The sequence below is a fragment of the Phasianus colchicus genome, chromosome 15 (assembly GCF_987193195.1).
Source record: "Phasianus colchicus chromosome 15, bPhaCol1.hap1.1, whole genome shotgun sequence".
Lineage (NCBI taxonomy): Eukaryota > Metazoa > Chordata > Aves > Galliformes > Phasianidae > Phasianus > Phasianus colchicus.
Window position 1 is genome coordinate 11758098 of NC_143450.1, and position 21166 is coordinate 11779263.

Genomic DNA, 21166 nt, shown 5'->3' on the forward strand with positions numbered 1-21166 from the left:
TGTTGGGCTGCTTTTCTTTTCATTCCATTTGACATTTATGAGAGCATTTGGGAAAAAAAAATAATTTTAATTTGGGCAAAGTAATTTTTATAAATAATTTAAAATTGTTTAATGACTTCTTATCTGAAGCCTTTCCTATCTGGCTCTACTGTTAGGAATTAAAAATGAAGCAGGCAAGATATCCTGACCCGCTCCAGCCTTGCTAATGCTCCATCTACAACATTTCTAATTAGGCAGAAATTCATGTACTTCAGCTAAGTGGTAATGAAAAGTGATTCATTTGCTGAATAAGAGATGAGAGTGAGTGTAATTAGCTGACTGCGGTTTTTAATCTTTCAACAATTCAATGTGTTTAAATTAGTTTCAAAGAATAGGAGCTTTCAAGTGTTGTTACATCAAAGTAATCAAGGCAGACTTTAACGGCTGAGTAGGAGAGAGCGCTCTGGTTCCTCTTCTGAAACCCTTAGACTTCTTTGGAATAACTGTCCTCAAAACCTCATGCTGACAGATGGGAAGATTTGAACTGGTTCAATATATGCAAAATTGTGGTGGGAAGAAAGGTGGTTCTGGAGGGTAGATAGGTGACAAGAAAAACTAAGCGTATAGTTGGTGTTGCTGTCTTTAGAAGGCTTTCTGGTGGCTTGGATAAACCTGTTCATTATACTGTCCTCTTAAGGTAAGTTTAGCTGATTAAATAGTTGCCGTTGAGTTTAAAGATCATGTTGTTGTTTACATTGCTCAGATCTCTTTGAGGAACTGGTGATTTAGCTTCTAATTGAGTGATGAATTGAAATTAAGCATTTATCAGAGTTACATTGTTGAAAAAGGCTCGGTCAGTCCAGAGTGGTTTTGGGTTTGTCAAAGATCCCTTAGTGGTACGTGGGCTTACAGACCAGTTGTAGCACTGAACTGATTCACTGCCCAAACCATACATCATTCTTTTTGTGGGTTGATGTTCTAATTGTGAACAGGGCTGTGTGGAGTGTGAGAAGTTCCTTCATCAATCGCTGATTTCTGCAGGTAGATGGGAGGGAATTCCTATAAACCAAAATAAACATCAGAGAAGATGTGGTAAGATCTCTTTAGAACATAGGTCACGTGCAGCCTGATGCAACTTCTGCCTGTGGTGATGAGAGCCTTTTTCATGGACTTTCATCCCATTTTCTCCTTTACTTAAAGTGAAGGACATAGAGTGCAGGTTATTGTACTTAGCAGAATATGGCTTACATCTTTAGAGACAGAATATTAAATGGATTGTGAGTGTTAAGCAAAAAACACTGAGCACGTTTAAGATGGATATCATAAAAAAATCAATATTTTAGGTATGAGGAAAAATAGCATATTAAGAAGTGAAAACAAATTATCTTTCCAGGTTAAGATGCAAATGATCTGCGGTGTGAATGGTGATAGTTTGACCATTCATCAGCTCCTCCCCAGTATAACTGGAGTATAATCTAAGACATGCTCTTATGTTCTTGTTAAAGCCAGGTCCAGCTATAACTGCAAACTGTTCAGAAGCCTAGCATGTATGCAGCATGTGGCTTCATGGTGTGCTGCCATATCAGCATGGATTTAGCTTTGCCACGCTGGCCATTGGCCAGATCTGACATCCTTGTTCTTCCTCCAGACCAGTCGCATCACAAGTCATGGCAGTGTGCAGAGTGTTCCAGGTTGAAGGACAAACTGTAGGCAGTCTTGAAAGTCCTGTGACTGCTGGCAATGTAGCTGCATGGCCTTTGCACACCAAACTGAAAAGCAGCAATCTATAACTGGAGTTTAGAGCCTACAGGGAGTAAACGGAGGGGATAGACTGTATTCTGTAGTAAGAGATGAACTTACTACAGAGTGCAGAGGTGGTAAACTTAGGAAAATTGGTGAAATCCTTTCTAAAAGTTGTCTGTACTTCAGAAAATGTGGAGGCATTCCCTGTGTATGTTTTTTGAATCCTTTCTTAAAAAAATAAACCTTGATTTGTGCAAAGGAGTAATTGCAGCGCAGGTGCAGGTTCAGGGATAACTAGAGCATCCACTATGTTCTACAAAAGGAATTATATTCAAAACAGCTAAACAAGGGTATTTATAGCAGCATCTGTTTCAGCTATATCTGTCAGCTAAGAACAGTCTGACACTGCTTAAGGGAGGTGGGGGAGGGATTTATCAATGAAGTGTTTACATAATGCAGGCAGGCATTGTATACTCAAGGTGATGCCAACTCTAACAGGATAACAAATATCTAAAGACACTTTTATTCTCTGAGGCCTTTGCTCCAGGAGTCACTCTACAAAATTGCCTCTGTGTTACTCTGTGCGTGGCTGTAAACACTTTTATAGTATATGACATTTTATAGCATCTTCGCTTGGTTCCGATTAAAGCTTTTCATGGAGATGCAATTTTTCTCTCCCACCCTCCAGGTATTCAAAGCCACCACTCAAAGTCACAACTGTTTCAGGCAAACCCACAGGGTTTGACTGCACACTGAAAATCTTTGTTTTAAGCAAAATATTTGACTGCTAAGGAAACTTTCAGTCAGAAATGTCAGCACGCTGAAAAATCACTTAATGTACTGTTCTGGACACTAGCTGACAGATTTGACTGGTAAAAAGAATTAGAGAATCAGAAACCAGATACTGAATACCTGCCTCCAATTATTCCACCCAGGAGCTCTGCCTGCAGCAGGAGAGCAGGAGTTGTTCTCTTCTTCTTGGACTGGTAATTGAAGCACAGCTCCTCCTGAGGATGCTGGGGCTGTGTGGTGATGGAACGTGTGGCTCTGCAGCTCATTCACATCAGCCAGAAGCACACAATCACAGTGAATGTTTTCCAAAGCACTCAGATTTGGAGCTAACCCTAATGTTTTAGACGGCTCTGTGGGAGAGTTCCTGGGCTGGTGAGAGAGAGGATGGCTCTTGTTGTAGCTGCACTTCCAAGATGTGCCTTATGGGAGCTGCTTGTAGAGCTCCAGGGAAAGAAAGGCAAAAACAAGTTGTAAAGACAATGTGGTGAACCCTGCAAATATTGTGATACAAAACGGGAGCCTGTGGAATTTGAAATTCAGTCTTCATGTCTTGGTCTGGTTACAACTTTACCTAGCTGGGATGCTACAGAAGTTTGGTCCTCGTCAGGTACAACAGCCATTAAAAATTGAATTGTCTATTTTCTTTTTTGGTGTGATTCTAAGTTCACCAGTCGGATACGTAAGGATAAGCAGTAAAAGGAAATCTGCTGAGTGTGGCAAATGAAGCAGGGAGCAAAACTCAGTGTATCCCTGTATGTCTGCAGCTGGGATTTCTTTACATGGCATAACCCAACTCTGTGTCTTCAGTGCTCCATGTATATGGTGCAGCTCAGCCCTGAGTTTCAAAACTGTCTTCACTGTTCACAAATTTACAGATTTTTCTTCTTTTTAAATCATGTGCCATACGGTACTAGTTCAGTAATTAACTGGTTCTTTAATAGAGCTACAATTACTTTGTTTCATGGGAAGGAAAAGAATGCATTCCAAGACAGAGCTACTTTCGACATCTGGGAACCTCCTAACAGCTGGCTATCTAATGAATATGCATCTGCTTAAGAGGCTGTAGTCCATTAATAAACCAATAGATATAAAACAGAAACAATCTTTGTCAGCTTCAAATGAGATTGGATGCAATGTGCTGTGAAGTGTCACTGTCACGCTGAATCGAGCTGGGGAGGTTAACAGTGGCTGTTTGGTATGGCTGGCTCTGTCACTGCATCCTGCTGCGAGGGGGGGAGGGCTGGAACCTTTGTGGCTGCTTTCTGCTGCCTTCTGCATCCTTCTTTCTCCTGGTACTAGTTGAGTTTGAGGCAGTGTTGACCTTTGATATGCAAGTCCAGCTAGCGTTTGGTTTCACAGAGGAGGATGTGGGTGTGTTTTTTTTCCCTACCCAAATGATTTGGTATGCGAGGAAATTCATACATGTGAAGAAATGACGGGGGAGAAGGCACAGGGATGTGATTAAAAAAAAAAAAATGCACCTATTTGTGAACTGGGGCTTTGTAAGGGGACTGAGGACAGATTGAAAGGTGTGTTGTACAACAGGATTGTGGTAGGTGAAATAGTTGCTCTTAAAAACCATGACAGTGACCCTCTTTGACTGCATGAATGTCTGAGCTCTTAAGGGTTTTATCTGTGCTTATTCCAAGATATATAGCATTGTGTGTTATCTCAACCTGTAGCATCATTTCTTATTTTTGTATTAGTCATTTCCTGTGACATTTCCTCCTTTGAAAATGTGGATTTAGCATTATTTCAAGCATCCAAATCTTTCATGCATAGGTGTCTAATCCAGCCCAGACTGGTCAGATACGTTCTGTTACCAACGGATGATCATGCAGAACAGCAGCCACTTGAAGCATCAGTAATTATTTTTGGTGGGAAACTGTTAAGGAGGTAGAACTGTTCTTAGAAAAGTTACAATTTCCTTTTAAGTCACAGTGGTGGTAAAACTTAAAGCCAACTGTTAAATAACCTTTTTGCAGATGCCCAGGGATGGAGGTGTGTGCATCTTTTGTTTTGGGAACTGAGATAGTTTCCTTGCTTAGAAAAATGTGAAGCTGCAATTCCACTGCCTGTAGAAGTGGAAAAGCCAAGAAGTTTGGGCTGATTTTGCTCAGGTTGTGTTGCAGGTTATAGAGGTAATTATTCTTCAAGCATCCATGTCCCATCTTCCACCTCCCCGTACTCCTCACCTGTACCACCCATCCTGCCACAGGTGGGCAGGGAATTTAGCAGCTGATGAATGCTTCTTTGGAGGTCACTGAGAACTCGTGCTAGATTGATAGCATCTCTAGGCAGGCTAGTCTAGTCCAGGGTTTGGTTTTCTTGTTTTTTTCTTATTTCCTACAGATAAAAGACTTCTCTTTCCCTAACATCTTGTCAAAATGACTCCTTGTCCTGCTCTAGCAGAGAGGCGAATCCAACCAGCAAAGCTCTGGTTCTCCTGAGGATTGGGCCCCTCGTCCATTTGGAGTACAGGAGGTGGGTCACTGATTAGCAGTACACCTTCCCTCCCCCAGGAGCTCTGCCTTTCACCCCAGAATTAGCAGCAATAAGATGTTATGGTTTTATCTTTCTGAGATGGACAAAAGAGCAAACCATAATGGAGGGCTGTCCTTTTAAATACTTTTACTTTTCAAGGTCATTTGGAAGCTTTTATCAATCAGAAAGCTAAATTCATACAAAAAAAGCATCCATAATGAACCTAGCATATCTTGAACCTTATCCCTTCAGCTGAATACAAATTATCTAGGAAGGTACATTCCCTGAGTTCAGCATCCCCGTGAACATTTTGAAAGTAAGCTGCTGTTGTGGGTTGCCATCTATCAATTTCTTTTTTTTTTCTTCTCTTCTGTAATTGATTTATTAATTGTAGCATCTTAATGATCTATTTAAAATAAATAAACCATTTACACCATTTCAAAGGTATTTTGTGATATTCAGCTGATATTAAAATAGCACTAGCCTTATGTGCTTTTTCAGCAAGTGACCTAATTAGTTAATAAAGTAATTGAATATTAAAAAGGATGTTGCAAGTGATTAAAATTTAAGAGCCTTCAGAACATTATTAAAGCTATAAATCATACATCACTGTTTTAATTTGCATAGCTACAGAATTACTAATGGTCCCACATGCATAAGCTACTTGGCAATTAGTCTTTTAACAAACTGTTGGTAATACTGAAATTACCAAAATCTTTCCCCATTTCTGACTTGCAAACAAACCCAGGATGAGGGAATGCTAAGGGTTAAGTTCCTAAAGGACAGAAATTGGGTTCCTTTACAGGTCTCTTCACAGCAGCCTCTGTTCACCTGTTGTCTCACCCTTCTGGGCAGAAGACCGCATCCCCCCCAAGTCCCACAGAGGTGTTAAGAAGTGAGGAAGGAGCATCTGTCTGTCTGAGCCTACACCATCCTGGGTGATTTTTTTTTCCAGCCCCATTCAATGTGCGTGAATTTCTTGATCTGGTGATGGAAGTTCTGTATTCCTGTCTCAATACGTGGAAATGTCACAGTGATGTTACCCTTTTTCATCACCTGCAGTCCAGGCGCTAAGGGGAGCAAGCAAAGAGCTCTGGCCCATGGATGCTGTCTTTAGGCAGCAGGAAGAGCCAAAGCACTGGCTTGCCACCTTCCATGCTCTGTGCTGGGGCTTGCAGCCTCAGGGGAAACCTCAGGTATCTGCAAACAACACAGGGTTTGGAGAAACATCACTGATGGGGAGCTGTGTGCCTAGCCTACTGAGCATGGGAGGATGAGGGGGAAACAGGCATCTGAACAAAAAGATGCTTGGTGAATCAGTCTCTGATTTCCCACCTTTTCCTTTGATACAGGCTGTGCCATCTTCTCTGGGAGCTGAGGCTTTGTCTCAGCCCCTCACAGCAAGATAAGGACGATGCTTTGTAGCTCCTGCTCTGCTCCCCTGTTCCTTCCCATGCACACTCCCTGCAGGCACACTGCTGGTGTGAGCTGATATCATCACGTAAGGCACAGCTCCTTTTCCTCTGGTGAAAAGCAGACCTCACAGAATAGTGTTTCCTTGCAAAACAATGTCATTTCCACCAAGTCAGCAAAAGCCTTGATGTAGTTTTAGCTACTGAAGTGCACTGACTGCTCCATTACCAAGAGCTTGGTGCTGCAAAACTTTTCAGGAGCTCCTTTGAAGCTTTTACTTGAGGTCAGGGTCCACAGCCTCTTGCAGTATCTCCCTGTCAGCCTGCAGCATTCCCTGAAAGCCCTTACACTGGGTATTGTGACAAATAGCAGCTCTTTGTTCATTAGTTTACACTGCAAAATAGACACGAAGCCAAGGATGGCTCTCAGCAAGTGCTTCACGCTAACACTGATGTTTGCTGTGTCTCAAGAGGTTGGAGACGGTACAACCTGCTTTTTCAAGGGTCTATGTTTTTAATTAAAACAGCAAGCTGAGGAGTGGGTGGCTTCAAAGCATCCTGGAGGAGGAATGACATGAACGCAGCTGTTACTAAAGTAAACTAATTACTACCTGCTATCTTGCAGGTATAAAGCTGTCATTGCCTGATGGAGGTGGTTTAGCAAACATGCAGACATTACTGCATCATAAACACCAAGCTGGGGGGCAAAGGGGTGCTGGCGAAGACAGGTTTGTGCCCATTTGCACAATTTGGCTGAATTTAGAGCTGTTTAAGTCCTAGCTCTGCCACCTTGGTTCCACCCAGTTCACTTCAGTCCTGCAACCTGGTAGCACCCCACCCCAACCACAGCTTCTAAACCAACAGTACAGGCATTACAGCAGCTAATAGCAGAGGTATGAAGTGTATCCCTCCAGCATTGTTTGAGCTCATTTACCCCAAGGTTTGAGCTGGGGTAAACTCCAGCAAGGTGTATGGTGCAGAGAGGTCTTGCTGAGAGCCCCCACCTTTCCTCCGCTTTCCACTGTTCTCATTTTGGAGCCTCTAAGCAACTAAAATCAAGCGTTCTTTCAGTTGTTTCTTCCACCTTTTTGAGAACTTGGTGATGCTGCCCAACATTTACCCATACTTCCCCAAGAAGAACCACCACAGAGCCCTTCTTCCAGCAGAGATGTATAAAATCAGTCGCTTCCTCCTTTCTGTCTCACTCTGGTTCACTCAAATGCAGCCACAGCTCTCTACTCTGCTCTTTCTGCCTGCTGTGGTGCAATGTCCTGTTTGCCATCCTTCCTGCTGCTACCTCAGTCCAATAGCATCAGATTTTCCATTCAAACCCCCACCTCCTTTTCCTGATCACTGTGCTGCACACTTGTTCCATTGACCACACTGATGTGACAAACCCCTTGTGCTTGAGCTGGTCCCCAGCAGGGCAGAACAGAAGGGGGGCTGATTCCCTTCAAACCTCTGCTGCAGCTGTGTGTGACCACACCATGACAGCGCCCATGGGCTCAAAGAATATTATTTCAGTATCTTCCACACCACCTCACTTCCACGTGAACTGCACAGAGATGTGGTGGGCTCTCCTTATCCAGAGATATTCAAAACTTAGGAGGATGCTTACCTGAGTACCACACTGCAGGATCCTGCTCTTACTGGGGGGGCTGGATTGGAGGAGCCTCAGAGACCCCTTCCAACCACTGTATTCTGCAATATAGAATTCCAGCCTGTAAATCAGCACAGAATCGTTTTAGTTGGAATGGACCTTAAAGGAGATGTGTTCCAACTCCTCAGCAATGAATAGGGACACCCACGGCTCCATCAGTTCTCAGAGCTCCTCAGAGCCTCACCGTGGGCGTCTGCAGGAATGGGGCACCACCGCCTCTCTGGGCAACCTGTGCCACTGCCTCACCACCCTTCAAGTAAATCCAACCTAAATCTCAGCTCGCAGTGGGATCTCCTCCCCCTCCCATCCTCCCAACCCCTCGGGATCTCGGCGGCTGCGGGATTCCCCTTCCCCTGCTGCCACCTCGCGGCTGCAGCGGGCGGGGATCGCCGGGGATGGATGCGGGGATGAGCAGCTGAGATGTGGTCCCAACCTCTAACAGCTTCAGTATCGCCAGAGAAGCCCCACCTGTTCACAGGTCTCAAAAACAGAGACAAACTGACGTCAAAACTGGAGATAAATGAGCTATATAGAATACCTGGACAGCAGCTAAGCTCAGAATTGGAATTTCTAACCATGCCTTATTGTTCCAGCCATCATTTCCCTTAATCTGAGCAATGGTCTCAATGGATATGAGACAAATGTCTGCACAGGTATTCTCAGATGCACGTCACCTGCAAGCAAGTACACCCCCAACCCACATGTCTGAGTCAGCATTCGAGACTGAAATTTCCAACCATGCTTTAGCAGGCCTCTTTGCACTGGAAAAGCTACAGTTTAGGTTTTAATAGCTAAGAGCAGTAGAACAATGCAAAAAGCTCCGTGGCAGTGCCAAACTTGTTTCATGGAAAGCTCAGGAGTACAACTGCTGCACTTAAACCAACTGATGTGACTCCGGTTAGGGAGGCATTAGAGCACGTGCTTCACAACCTGCAGGAACATCAAACAACTCGTGTCCTTTGCATTTGTCAGTTAAACAGACAGAGCTGTAACCTAAAAGAGCAAGCAAGAATCTACTGCCACTCTGACTGCAATGACATCAGGGAGATATCAGACACATGGCAGAAAGGGCATGCTCCTGGTGTAAAACTCCACTTTAAAATGCAAATGAAAGTAAATGGGTACAGACCTCTGCGAATTTGCTGCTGCCTGATCCTTCTCATTACATTCATCCTCCTACTGCTGCTGCTCGTAGCTTTAAACTGCAGATTTTGCATTCTTTAAGCAGTTGGCAGGTTGATTCCTTTAGAAAACACCTGAATTCCACAACAGATTTGTTATCACCTCTAGCAACCTGCACCCATATATTTAGCACCTGTGATCCAAACGCACCAGCACCGTTTACTGTGGGCTTCCTGGCAGTCAGAAGCTGCCTCTGCTCACACTGTATGGCAGCTCTGGGTCTCTCCATTTCCTGGAAAACCCTCTCCTCATGGCAGGTGGAAGACACATTGTATGTAGCAGCCCTTTGAGTGATCAGGATGGTACTTACATTCTTCAGCGTGAAGTTCACTTCCTTTCTGCATCTCTAAAAGACAGGTATGGTGGTGTTAATTTGTGGCTAAATACACTTTTGAACACACAGACAACTGCTTCACCTCAGATCACACACTGGATAGAAGCACTAACAGTTGGAACTTGTGGCCCCCACATCCATGTGCCTGTCCTAACCACTGTCATGAGCATATTAGACAGAGCACAAAAAGGAAGCTTTGAAGCCAACTGTTAAATGGATATTATTTATTGCAGTGTAGTCTTAGCACTTTTAAATATAAACATTTATATCTGGAAAGCAGAATATTGCAAATTTGGTATTATTCAATATGTTCATAGCAGCATCAGCTTCCTAAGAAACAAAATAGGAAGACAGAGAAGGAATTACAAACAAGTTACACCCTTATTTATCAGTTTGACCAAACATGGTACTGCAGTGTGAAACAGATATTGAAGTCACCGATCTGACCTTGAAAACACAAGTAATTCCAGGACTGAGGTGCGTCATTACACCTGATGTCTGGCACACTTCCCATGTGCCAAGACACAAGGCTAACAGTCGAGTGCCTGAAGAGGGCAGATGATCTATGTATCTGCATTACCTGACATATTATAGTTTTAATAACAATACTTAGCACTTGTGTAGCGCTCGCTGCTCCCCCAGATACTGGTGAGACAGGCAAGGACTGCTCTCAGATGGATTACAGCTGTGGAGCATAAGGAAAGTGACATGCCAAGGCCATTCAGTGAGTGAGTGGCAGTAGTGAGGTTGGAATTTGTCAGCACCTGACTTCCAACCCCGTATGGGTCTGGTAGGTCATGCTGCCCCTTTGTGTTTCACTGGGGGAGCTTTATAACTGACTAATTGGTTGTAAGTCCCAGTCCATGCAGCTATATTGGATGCATGCACCATTTGGAAGGAGGTCAATACAACTGGTCCTCTCATAATGCCCATTTTAGAGTTAAAGAAATGGAGCACTTCTCTCATTTTCTCATCTCAGGATGATCTGTCAGGCAGAAGGTACAATGACACAGCTGCACTTTGCTCTGAAGCAGTGCAAATCAGAAGCAATCACTAAAGGAGCAGGAGCAGCTTTCATTTCTTGCCTGAGAGAGAGCACTGATCTTTTGAGAGGAAAAAAAAGATGGATATGTTTTTACACAAACTGATCAAACTACTTTTCATTCTAAACGAATACAAGACTGACTGAAAGTCTCAGGTGTACTAATTTTCTTCAGCTAAGTCATCCAAGTGTACACTGTGAAGGTAGCAGCTAATAAAACAGTTATCCAGGAACATCAGAAGCCATTTTCCTTCCCTGACAGGCCTCCACTTCTCCCAGCTAAGAGCAGGAGCACTTACAGTGACATCTGAAAGGACGTGTAAACATCATGAGACAAGCCAGCTCTGATATTCCCCTGCTGAAGCAGTCCTGCCTCCCGCACCCCCAGAAAGTTAACGAGGAAAACCAAGCCTCCTGCCAGCCCTGCCTCAAAAGAGGAAATTTGCTTAGTTGTTTGTTCTCCCACTGGGTTTCCTCTGCACATTTTTATAGGCAGGATCAAATGTATCAGTTATAAGGGATGGAGCCTGGCAGAGACCCTTGGGGCATGGTTCAACGAATGGAGGCTGCACTACAGAATCGTCTCTGCACATTCACTGCTTTGTCTGTAAAACACAAGGTAACACAGGACAGCACACCTCTAGGAACCACTGTACAGACATCTTGTGGGAGATGGTAACGCCAAGAAAACTCTGCACACTGCTAGCGCTGTGGACACCTGATTGCTACAAACTGGAATTGCTCTTCTAGAAACTTTCACTGTAAAGTTAAGATTGTTTATACTCAAGTTGGCAAGCAGACTCATGTCTCTTTGGGCTGTGTTTGTGATTGTGCCTAAGTCACTTTGGGTTTTGGATTGTTTATGCCCATCTCCCATCAAGCATGGAAATGCTGGGAGAACCAGTGTTGAAATAACTACCTCTCTCTACAAAGATCATCTTCCTGCACTAGAAGGGAAGGATTTTTTTATCTTCTCTTGTTCCTACGGTGGCTTCATAAATTTCCATTTCTGCATCTTCGTAGTATCCTTCAAAAAAGAGGTTTTTGGTTTGTAATACCTTAATCACAATAATATAACCTTTAGTCACTGTATCAGTCAGTATCACATAATTCCATATATCCTGTAATCTCTTAATTTTTAAATATCATTTCTAGTAAGCATTAACAAGGCAGTCTTATAATTGCTATAGTACAAGCTTCCAATTTTTAAGCCAATGCAAAGAGGTGAAAGCATGAACTGAAATAGTTCTGGGCTGCAGAAGACACACAATCTAGCATTTCTGCTTTACACTTTGCTATGCAGGCAGAAAACAGCTTTATATCAACTCACAGTATTTTGCAGTTATGCTTTGAGGCAACCACAAACATATTACTCAACAGCTTCTCAGGAAAGCGTGTGGCTGGTTGAAGCAATCACTGCACCACTGCTACTGCTGCACCTTGCAATTGTATCCAGCCACACAGCCTTCAGCTTAAACTGCTGCTTATAGTTCTGCTCTGTCTAATCAAAGACTGGAAGTTTACCTGCAATTACACATCTTCAGATACTTGAGTTTGCTGACCCATCTGCTTTCCCATTTTCTTTCAAGACCAGATGAAATCATTCTTTGTACCGATTTCATTTCAGTCGGTGCCACTGGGCAACTGAAAGGGCACTGTGGGCAGCATGTTGGACACAACACTAAATTCAACAAAAATCAGACATCTTTTATATCTGCTGCCTTTTTTTCCTGAAAACTTCTTCATCCGCTGCAATTCATGGGCAATTCCAGCTGCACGCTGCTGAGACCTGCCCCTGCTTCTAAACAGTGCCCAGGGGAAAGTTGCATCAGAAACAAACAGTCCAGTAGCTGAAGGAGAAAAGCAGTCACAAACTACTGTGTGCTGCCTATTTCAGTAACATCATGCTAGGCACCTGACTTTAGATCAGAAAAACTTTCAGGCAATGAGCAAGCCAGACTAGTCAGGTGAGAGACTCAAAGCTGCACTTTCTACAAGCTCCTTTCTAACACTGGCCTTATCTATTCTGTTACCACCCCATACTTCCCAAGTGTTTGATAAAAATGAAGCACCTGAGTAAAAGTTTCCCAAGAAAGAACAATACTCACAACTACAGGCTAACACTGCGGTGCTCAGCCTGGTTCTCACTGTTTTCCTCACTTCCCAACAGCATATAAAGGATCTGTGCTGTGGTGTCATGAAAATCTCCCTCAGACTGTGTGAAAAGGACTTCAGAATTACATCACCATTCAAAAAAAACAACAAAATAGCCCTTATTAAAGTTACCATGTGACTTCATTCCCTACTGAACTATGCTGGCAATAGAAAGGTACACGGTGACACTGAGAAGTATCTGTGACACCACAGTTTAATTCTAAAACTACTGCATTACGTCATACGTACTGTATCATGTATCTGCAGCTGGCATTGTGACACTGCACAAGTTTCACGTCTGCTATTTCAGGAATTATCCTAAAATCACCTCTAGTGATCACAGCACTTTTTCAAAGGAGGATCAGAAAACACTGCTCCTTGCAATCATTTGGTGCTTCACAACAAATGGGCTTTAAGAATCAGTGCTTACCAACAGGCTGAAAAACATCCCAGAAACCAGGCAGAATGCAACCAGGAGAGCAATCCCTTCCAGGGATTCTTTACATTTGTCTCAAAACCTGCTGACCTTTACTTTGTTTCTTAGGACTGCCTCCTGCTCCTGCTCTCAGTCTTAGCGTAGTAACTTCAGATATCTATGCTCACACCTTCTTTGTGACACTACAGCAAAAGAAGAATGCAGGAGGAGCCAGCTGCCGAATGAAGAACCCAGATCTGTGCTGAGTCTGGAAAAGGCAAAAAAAAAAAAAACAGAAAGAAACAACCAGAAACAACAACCAAAATAACAAAGTAGTTTTGGTTTGTTCAATTTACATGAATACTTGAGGTAGAAAACTTCACTTCAGAATCGCATTCAATTTTATTTAAAGAGAAACTTTATCTGAAGTATTAAACATGCAAGTGACAACACGTACAGCATCACTTGCTAAGTCATAAACAAATACTATGTTTGAATGAGACAAAGTTCATCAAACAGTACTTAGATAATGGGCCTTAAAATGATACGCTGTCAGAAAAAGTAGGGAACAGGAAGACTAGGAGAATGGAAGAGGCTGTATTTAAGAAGCAGCTTGGAAATAATGAGAAGTGAGTGGGTAAGAATTAGGAAATAAAGGAAGAACCACCACACAAACCATTACAGCTAAAGTGGAAAAGAAACTGAATCAAGTTCAGAGATAAGAAAGCAATGAGAAAAGAGGAAGAACAGTTTAATAATGAGGTAGAGGAAAAAGAAATAAAATGGTATCACTCTTAACCAGGTTTGTGGACTGAGGTGATGACTGTGGAAGAACAGGTCAGCAATATAAAAATCAAGGCACCAATGCAAGTGTGAGCACCAGCATTTCTCATAGAATCTACAATCAGAAACGCATAGATATGAAGCAACAAACACTTGTAAGATTCCAGAAAAAAAACCTTTTATGGAAGGAAACACTGAGACTTGTTGTAATAAGTGAAAATGATGAACTGTCAGTGGCATGGAAAGAGGGCACTAAAGTTGAAAGAACACTCAAGACAGCTGTATCTTATTTAATGTGTAAGAAAGGATGAAACAGGCAAACAAAGAGAAATACAGATACAAGGTTAGAAAAATAAACTACAAGAATTGAATGGAAGATCTGACACAGAAGCCTGAGTGGAGATACAACACCCCTTGGTCAAGTATGAGAGAAAAGGGAGAGGTGTCAAACCAGCAGCCTTTGGCACACATGAATGGAAGAGGCAGAGACAGTCAGCCCACACAGCTGAAACGGAAACAAACCAGTCAGAAACTGGAGGAGAAAAAAGAAACACCACTGAAAACAATAAAAATAAAGAAAAACAGTAATTTGCAATGAAAGTTGCTGAGAAATCAGGAGCAGAAAGAAGTTCCTTGTTTCTAGCTTCATACGCTTGCAATAATTTGTGAGGATTCTGTTCAGCTGGCAAGTGCAAGGAAAGGCAACCAGGAAAGGTTCAGAAAGAGCCACCAGGGGTAAAGAGATGAACAATGTTCCGAAAGCAAAGTTAGAAAGGAACATCCTGAGGAGAGAAACTACTGAAAGAAGGAAACTGCGTACAAGGGAACAGGGGACCACATCAACACAAACAACAGCACAAGAGGAGGCAAGAACCTCCAAGGGAGGAATCTGCTCAGTGCTGAGCTCATAGTAGGAAGGAATTACAGCAGTGAAGTTACGTGTAATAAAAAATAGTAAATATTCTTTTTTTCTTAACTCCGTGAAACTGGTTTTTGCCTCCAGAGCACTTCTCAATCTGAGGTACTTTTGTCCCAGTCTGAACTCAGATTTGCTTCTCAGTGGCCGTGCTGATCAGTCACCCAACCCCACCTCAATCTGAAATGCTGACATAAAAGTTTCAGACTCCCCCAGAGGCTCAAAGCTACTCTGCGTGCCCAGGAGCTCCTGCTAAATGACTTCTGTAATTCACCCAAGCACCAGATGTACTCCTAATGACAAGTAAGCAATATACCACACTTGTTGCAATAGAAACATGTCATTCGAGAGGACACTCACTCAGTCTGAGGACTTATGACCTCAGTATGCAATACAAGACCTGCTATAAAGCACTAGAAAGCTGTTTTACCTGTTGTCCTGGCAATTTCACATCTTCACACCAGAGCTGCTGTGAAGCATAAGGTAGTTGGTACGAAAATAGGAATAGCAGCATGAAATCTAGCTCCTCTGCCATCCAAGAGAACAGACTAAGTAATTTAACAGCATTATTTACCTCAAACTTTTGTACTTAGCTCTCAGAAAGCAGTTTATATATGCAGAAGCCTGGTCTGATCTGTCATAGCTTAAGAACACTGCTAAAATAAAATGACCGATGAGCTGAGTTTGACTTTTATACAGATAGAAAAGAATCATGACAATTTGTGCTCCCCAAGAACAGCTGGAGACAGAGCACCTCTAGTTTCAACAGAGGGAATTTAAAGGCGCTTAGATACAGCACGATGTGCTCAGCAAGAACACTTGTATCTGAGAAGGAAAACTACATCTTTGCAGATATTGCTATTGCAACAGGAAGCAAATGGGTGAAAGAGAAAGGTACAGTTTTCCATATGCATCCACAGCATTCAGAGAGATTCTCCAAACATGGAGGTCCCTACATCAGCTCCATTAGCTGCTTGCTGGTGACACATGGTGAAAGCATGGCACTGCAAACAGGAGCATAAGCTATGACATTGCAAAAAGATTAAATCCTGGCAATCATTAACAGAAAAAGAATAGTCTTCAACTGAGAGAAGAGGTTTTCTATCACAAAGAGCATTACAGAGCTAATGATGAAGCCTCAGTAGCATGCCACCCCACCTTTTCACACATTATTTAATCTGACTGTCAGAATTACATCTGGAAGAGAAGGCATCTGTGTAATAATGGCAGATAAACAGTTGGTTTTGGAACATGTGAAATCAGGGATTCCTCAGAACATGCAAAATATCATTTGTGATTTCTTTCAGGTGGAGATCTCATCTTCAGCTCCTTAAACATATGTCACAGTTCACTCCTATATCTGACTACACAAACATTCTCTACCAACCTTCCTGACTTAGCTGTTTACTTTTTAAGAAGCAGTGGGCTCTGTGCTCATCCCCCTCATCTCACAAAGCAAAACTATGCTGCTCACCCTGAGACCCCCCAGCAGAGACTGAAGGAGGGTGCTTTGGCAGTAAGCTCAGGATACTCCAGTTAGAATTACTTCCCCTACCTTGTTATGGCAGTGGGAAACCTGTCACAGTACCACATTCACAAGAATGCTAAATAGGAATGAGAGCTACCACAGCAATTCATGCTATCAAATAAATACACTGACGAAGGCTCATCCAAGTCAATGAGCTAAATGGACAAGCAAGACGTTCTCTCCTCGAATAAAAATCTGATTTATGTGACGTGTGAACACCTGTTGATAATCCACTTTGGGCCTTCTTTTTCTCCGTGCCTGGCTTCTTATGCGGGTACCACCAGCAGTGGCACCCCCTGTGTGAGCAGTCCCGCTGCCCACATCAGCTTCACCTCTGACAGCCAGATGCAAACTGTCTCCTGGCACCTTCTTTTCTCCACCTCTGCCCAAGCGTTTCTGCTTCTCACGCTCATCTTCTTCTCTCCCTCGTCCCGATCCAACTTTCCATCCAGGCGTCTGAGAGTCATTTGTCAGGGCTAGCTCCCCTGATACAGTCTTTGAGTCAGCTCCCTTCTTCACAGAGGCATCCTGCAGCTTGAGTCTGTCAAACAGCTGTAAAGGAACATTTCTGTATGTGACCACTCAGAAAACAAGGAAAGCCTCTTGTTCTGCACTTCTGTATGGTATTTGAGTACACGGTCCCAAACCAGTTCTCATAATACTCAATGAACAAAGAATCTTTACCAGAAATAACTACTATGATACATGCTTTGTTGCCAAAGTCAAGCTGTGACATAAGGTAAACAGATCTCCTGTAAGTACATAAGCATATTTACACAATAATTAAGGAATGTGGGGAGCAATACTGATGTGCAGTAGCATTTAACCATGGTCAGGTACAACAGAAAGCTACTAAGTCGCTCTGTTAGGTCACTTCTCCCAAATCTCTTGTAATTCTGTCAAATAGAGAAATTTCCATCCTTGTGTCCCCAGTTGGGACACACATCTCCAAGATAAGGAGCCTCAAACAGCAAGGAATGCGTGCTGAAACATTCTTTGTGCTCCTGGAAACAAACTGAAGAAGGCCACTTCTGGGAGGTGAGCAGACCAAAAACAATAGGAAAATAATTAAAGCTACAGCAGCAGATCCAAAGCACTGCATGAGCTCATTTCTCCAAGAATACACAATTCAGAATCTGGAAAAGGGACTGCTTTTACTCTGGCAGCACCAAGCTTTTATGAAATCCTGACAAATGAAAAGGATTCTTGGTGAGGCAGTCTCTTCCTAGCAACAGGACGGGTAGCGAGTCTCTGTGAGAGCTGGCTAAAACTAACAATGACAACTTGATTATTTTAAACTAATTTTTTTTTTTTTTTGAAAAAGAAGGAAATCTCAGAGAAGAGATTTAAATGGCAGGAATTTAAAAGCAAATTCCTTGCAATGGAGCCATTTAAAGTTTTCGTAATGCTCCTGTGATGTTCAGAAGGCCCCAAGGTATGCCACTGAGTAGACACAGCCTTGTCACTTTTTTTCCTTCATTGTTCAGAAGTTTGTGTATCACTTTTTCAGTTTCCAACTTCACAAACGTGTTTGTAGCTGGATCCTAGAGTTTTGCTTTGCAGCAGCATGAAGAATTTTGGGCTTTGCAGAAGCTAGGCTAGAAGTTCAAGTGACAAGACAGACACACTGCTGGCTAGAAAGACTGTCACTCCACAAACATTAGTACCAGTTAGGAACTGCAAATCACTTGGTGGAACAAATGAGGACTGGATCAATCACGAGTGCAGAAAGTGCTTTTGTACCAAACTAGCTAGGGCACAAAACACTGGATTTATGCTGGATTTACACTGGCTATCAGAGGGCAGAAAATGTGATAGTGCAAAACCAGACAGCAGAGAACAAACCAGTCAAGAACCAGGGACTGAACTTACTGAAGATCAGCATATTGAACTAAGCAGTGACAGCAATTGTGATCTGATACTGGAAATTCTAAAGCAGAACATCAGTAACACTGATCTATAGCCAAAGTACTTTCAGAAGTTCAGAAAACTTAACTTTTCAGTTCAAGTCACTTTAGAGTCACCTGTAATAAAAGGAGGTAAAACATTTCTACTGTAAGCATAGTTTTCCAGTCAATGCTCCTCTTCCACTACACTGAACAATGAGATACTCAAAACATTAGAATGGCAGAGGGTTACCTACCCGGGTCAGTGAGAGCTGAGGTTCTGCATAGAAAGCTTTGCCCAGTACTGGCTTCCTGTATGTCTCATCCACATCTGTCAGGGCCTAGAAGAACATTAAAGAGAGGGAAAGTACAAAATAAAAAAACAACACAGAGACTCCAGGCCAGTTTTGTCTCATTGCATTATGAAATGATGTTCTAACTGAGAGAAAATCCACACTAGGAACAAGATGTGCTTTGGAGGTGGCTTTGTGTCATCTGAGTTCTACCGAGGCATAAAAGTAACAGCAAAGCCCAACACTCATCCTGTATTACTTACAAAACCTTTCTGAGCCCTGCTTTCAAAATCTTTGTTTTTTTTCTACCTATTTCCAAGCTTTTCACAGCCACAGATTTGTAATAGTTCCTTTCACAGTCACTAAGATGTACACGTAGTAGAACAGAGGGATAGCTTTTTCACTGAGATGCAAAAGCAACTTATCAGTGAAAGACATCAGAGAAATCTCCAAAAGCTCCTGATATTCCTCATATTCCACCTTCTGGGGTTCTTACATAAAACCTTTGAGGCTCTTGGTACTCTTCAACATCTCTCCATCCCCACCTAAGACCTATCAAGCAGCTGGGGGTCAGCCAGACACACCAACCCAACACCACACAGCACTGAGGCTGAAACCCAGCACTCAATGCCAAAGCGTACAAGATTTAGGGACCACAGCACCACATCTGTAAACACAATTTGCTTACACCTGTTGCAAATTTCAAGTTTTCAGTGTTGCAGCTATAAATGAAGGGCTTGGAATGGTAATTACCATATTCCAGAACTTGTCAAATGCAACCAAGAAGCCCGTGCAGACTCCACGGAGCCCCTTGAAAGTGCGGATGTGAACGTTGATTTTTACACCATCTCGGACACAGCGGTGGAGCTCCCCCAGTGGGCTGCCTTCATGCACTAAAACAGAAAGAGAACATGGTTGGTCTTCAACAAAATACATTCATAATAAATGTACGAAGAAATTATTTGCTTTACAGTGGAAGCACAGCAGGTTTTGGTACAAAACAATTCCTCCAGAATGAAAAATATTTACTTAAGTCCTCCTGCAGCTTTTCATACGAACAAAAATATCTCAACCAGAGATAACCCTTCTCCTTGCATTTTAGGGGCTGCAAATTCAAGGCTTGATTGCACATCAGGAATATATACCTACACTGCAAGCCTCATGTTACTGTACAGCAGCTGATGTGCAGAGTCTGGCTGCATGGAACAGCTCCCCATGAATTAACCTAAATCACTTTTTTTTATTATTTTGAGATCCAATGTCTTCTTTCCATGTCCACTGCCAGGACAGCTGGAGAAAACTGCTTTCAGACCAATACAAGCTGCCTCCTCTACTCCTGGCTTTGATTTAAGGTCAAGCAGAGACTTTCTCCAACCCAACTGACAACAAACCATGCTCTGAAGCACAGGTGACACTACACCAAACTGATGTTTTTAACCACACAGCGTATTTTCAAACCAACCCTGAGAACTCACAGGATCCTTTTAGTTCTTTCAGAGTGCAGGTTCAGATTCCTATGTTTCTTTTTCAGAGGAACCTTAAAAATATCCAGGTGCTGTGTCTTAGCAAGTGCTGTCTCATCTGATAAGCATGAATATAAAATATACGTTCTCAATGCAGACGTGAGCTGCATTAAGACGTTAATTTTTACATAGTGTTTTTCTTTTTTCCTTCTGTTTCAGCCATAGCATTCCAAACTCAGCCATCATATAAAGCCACCAAAGCAATATTTAAAGCCGATCCTTCTGGAAATCCTAAACACAACGAGATTTAGGTTCACGCAGCACCTGCAGCAAGGCATTCGTTATGCTTTGGCACCCACACAAGAAAAAACTTCTGCTTCAGTCATTCACAACCGAACGTTTTGAGCTTTGCGTAAAGAACGGCGCGGAGGTGACAGCGCTGAGACCGCAGAAAACCCGCAGAGTTTTTAATAAAACACCAAAAACCGTTCGGCCTCCCACGCACAGCCCGGCCCAAACGCCGCAGCCCCGCACAGCCCGGCCCCGCACGCCTTACGCGGCATCCTGGTCAGGACGTTTCGCGGCGCCCTCCTGCGCCGTGCCGTGCCGCCGCCCGCCGCGTCCTGCTCGGGGCCCGCGTTCACCATGAGGCTGCGGAGGCGCTGGATTCGCTCGGGGTCTGAGGCCGGAGGACCGCGGCGGGCGGAGCGCCCTGCGGAAGGGCCGCGTCGGACGGAGGGACCGCGGCGGCCGCGCGGACGGAGCAGGCCGCGCTGGAAGCTCTCGTACTCGGCGAGGTTGTTGAAGCAGGGCGCGGAGGGGAAGGGGAGCGGGGTGTCGGCGGAGTACAGCGCCAGCAGAGGGTCGAAGCGGCTGGAGCTCACGTCCAGGCGGCTGGGGCTGGGGGAGCGCTCGGCCCCGGGCCGCCGGCGGGGGTGCCGCTGCTCCGCGCCGCCCGCAGCCCCCTCGTCCTCCTCCATGCCGGGCTGCGGCGCCGCCCGCCGATAGGGGGCGCTGCCGCGCCGCCCGCAGAGCCCCGCGGGGCGCGGGAACGGAGCGGGGAGGGGCGGCGCACCGCGCGGTGCGGGGCTGTCGGCCGC

The 21166-nt window shown here is 43.7% G+C and overlaps 1 protein-coding gene across 1 annotated transcript; it reads right to left on the bottom strand.

Moving 5' to 3' along the window:
* Window positions 1-9029: 9029 nt before the first annotated feature.
* LSM11 (LSM11, U7 small nuclear RNA associated) lies at window positions 9030-21057 on the bottom strand. Its single transcript, XM_031598204.2, has 4 exons — window positions 20623-21057; window positions 19357-19496; window positions 18568-18651; window positions 9030-16976 (listed from the first exon to the last, which is right to left on the bottom strand). Exons 1-4 carry the CDS (start codon window positions 21044-21046, stop codon window positions 16572-16574), a joined length of 1053 nt encoding a protein of 350 aa, XP_031454064.1. The 5' UTR covers window positions 21047-21057; the 3' UTR covers window positions 9030-16571.
* Between the last annotated feature and the right edge of the window lie 109 nt (window positions 21058-21166).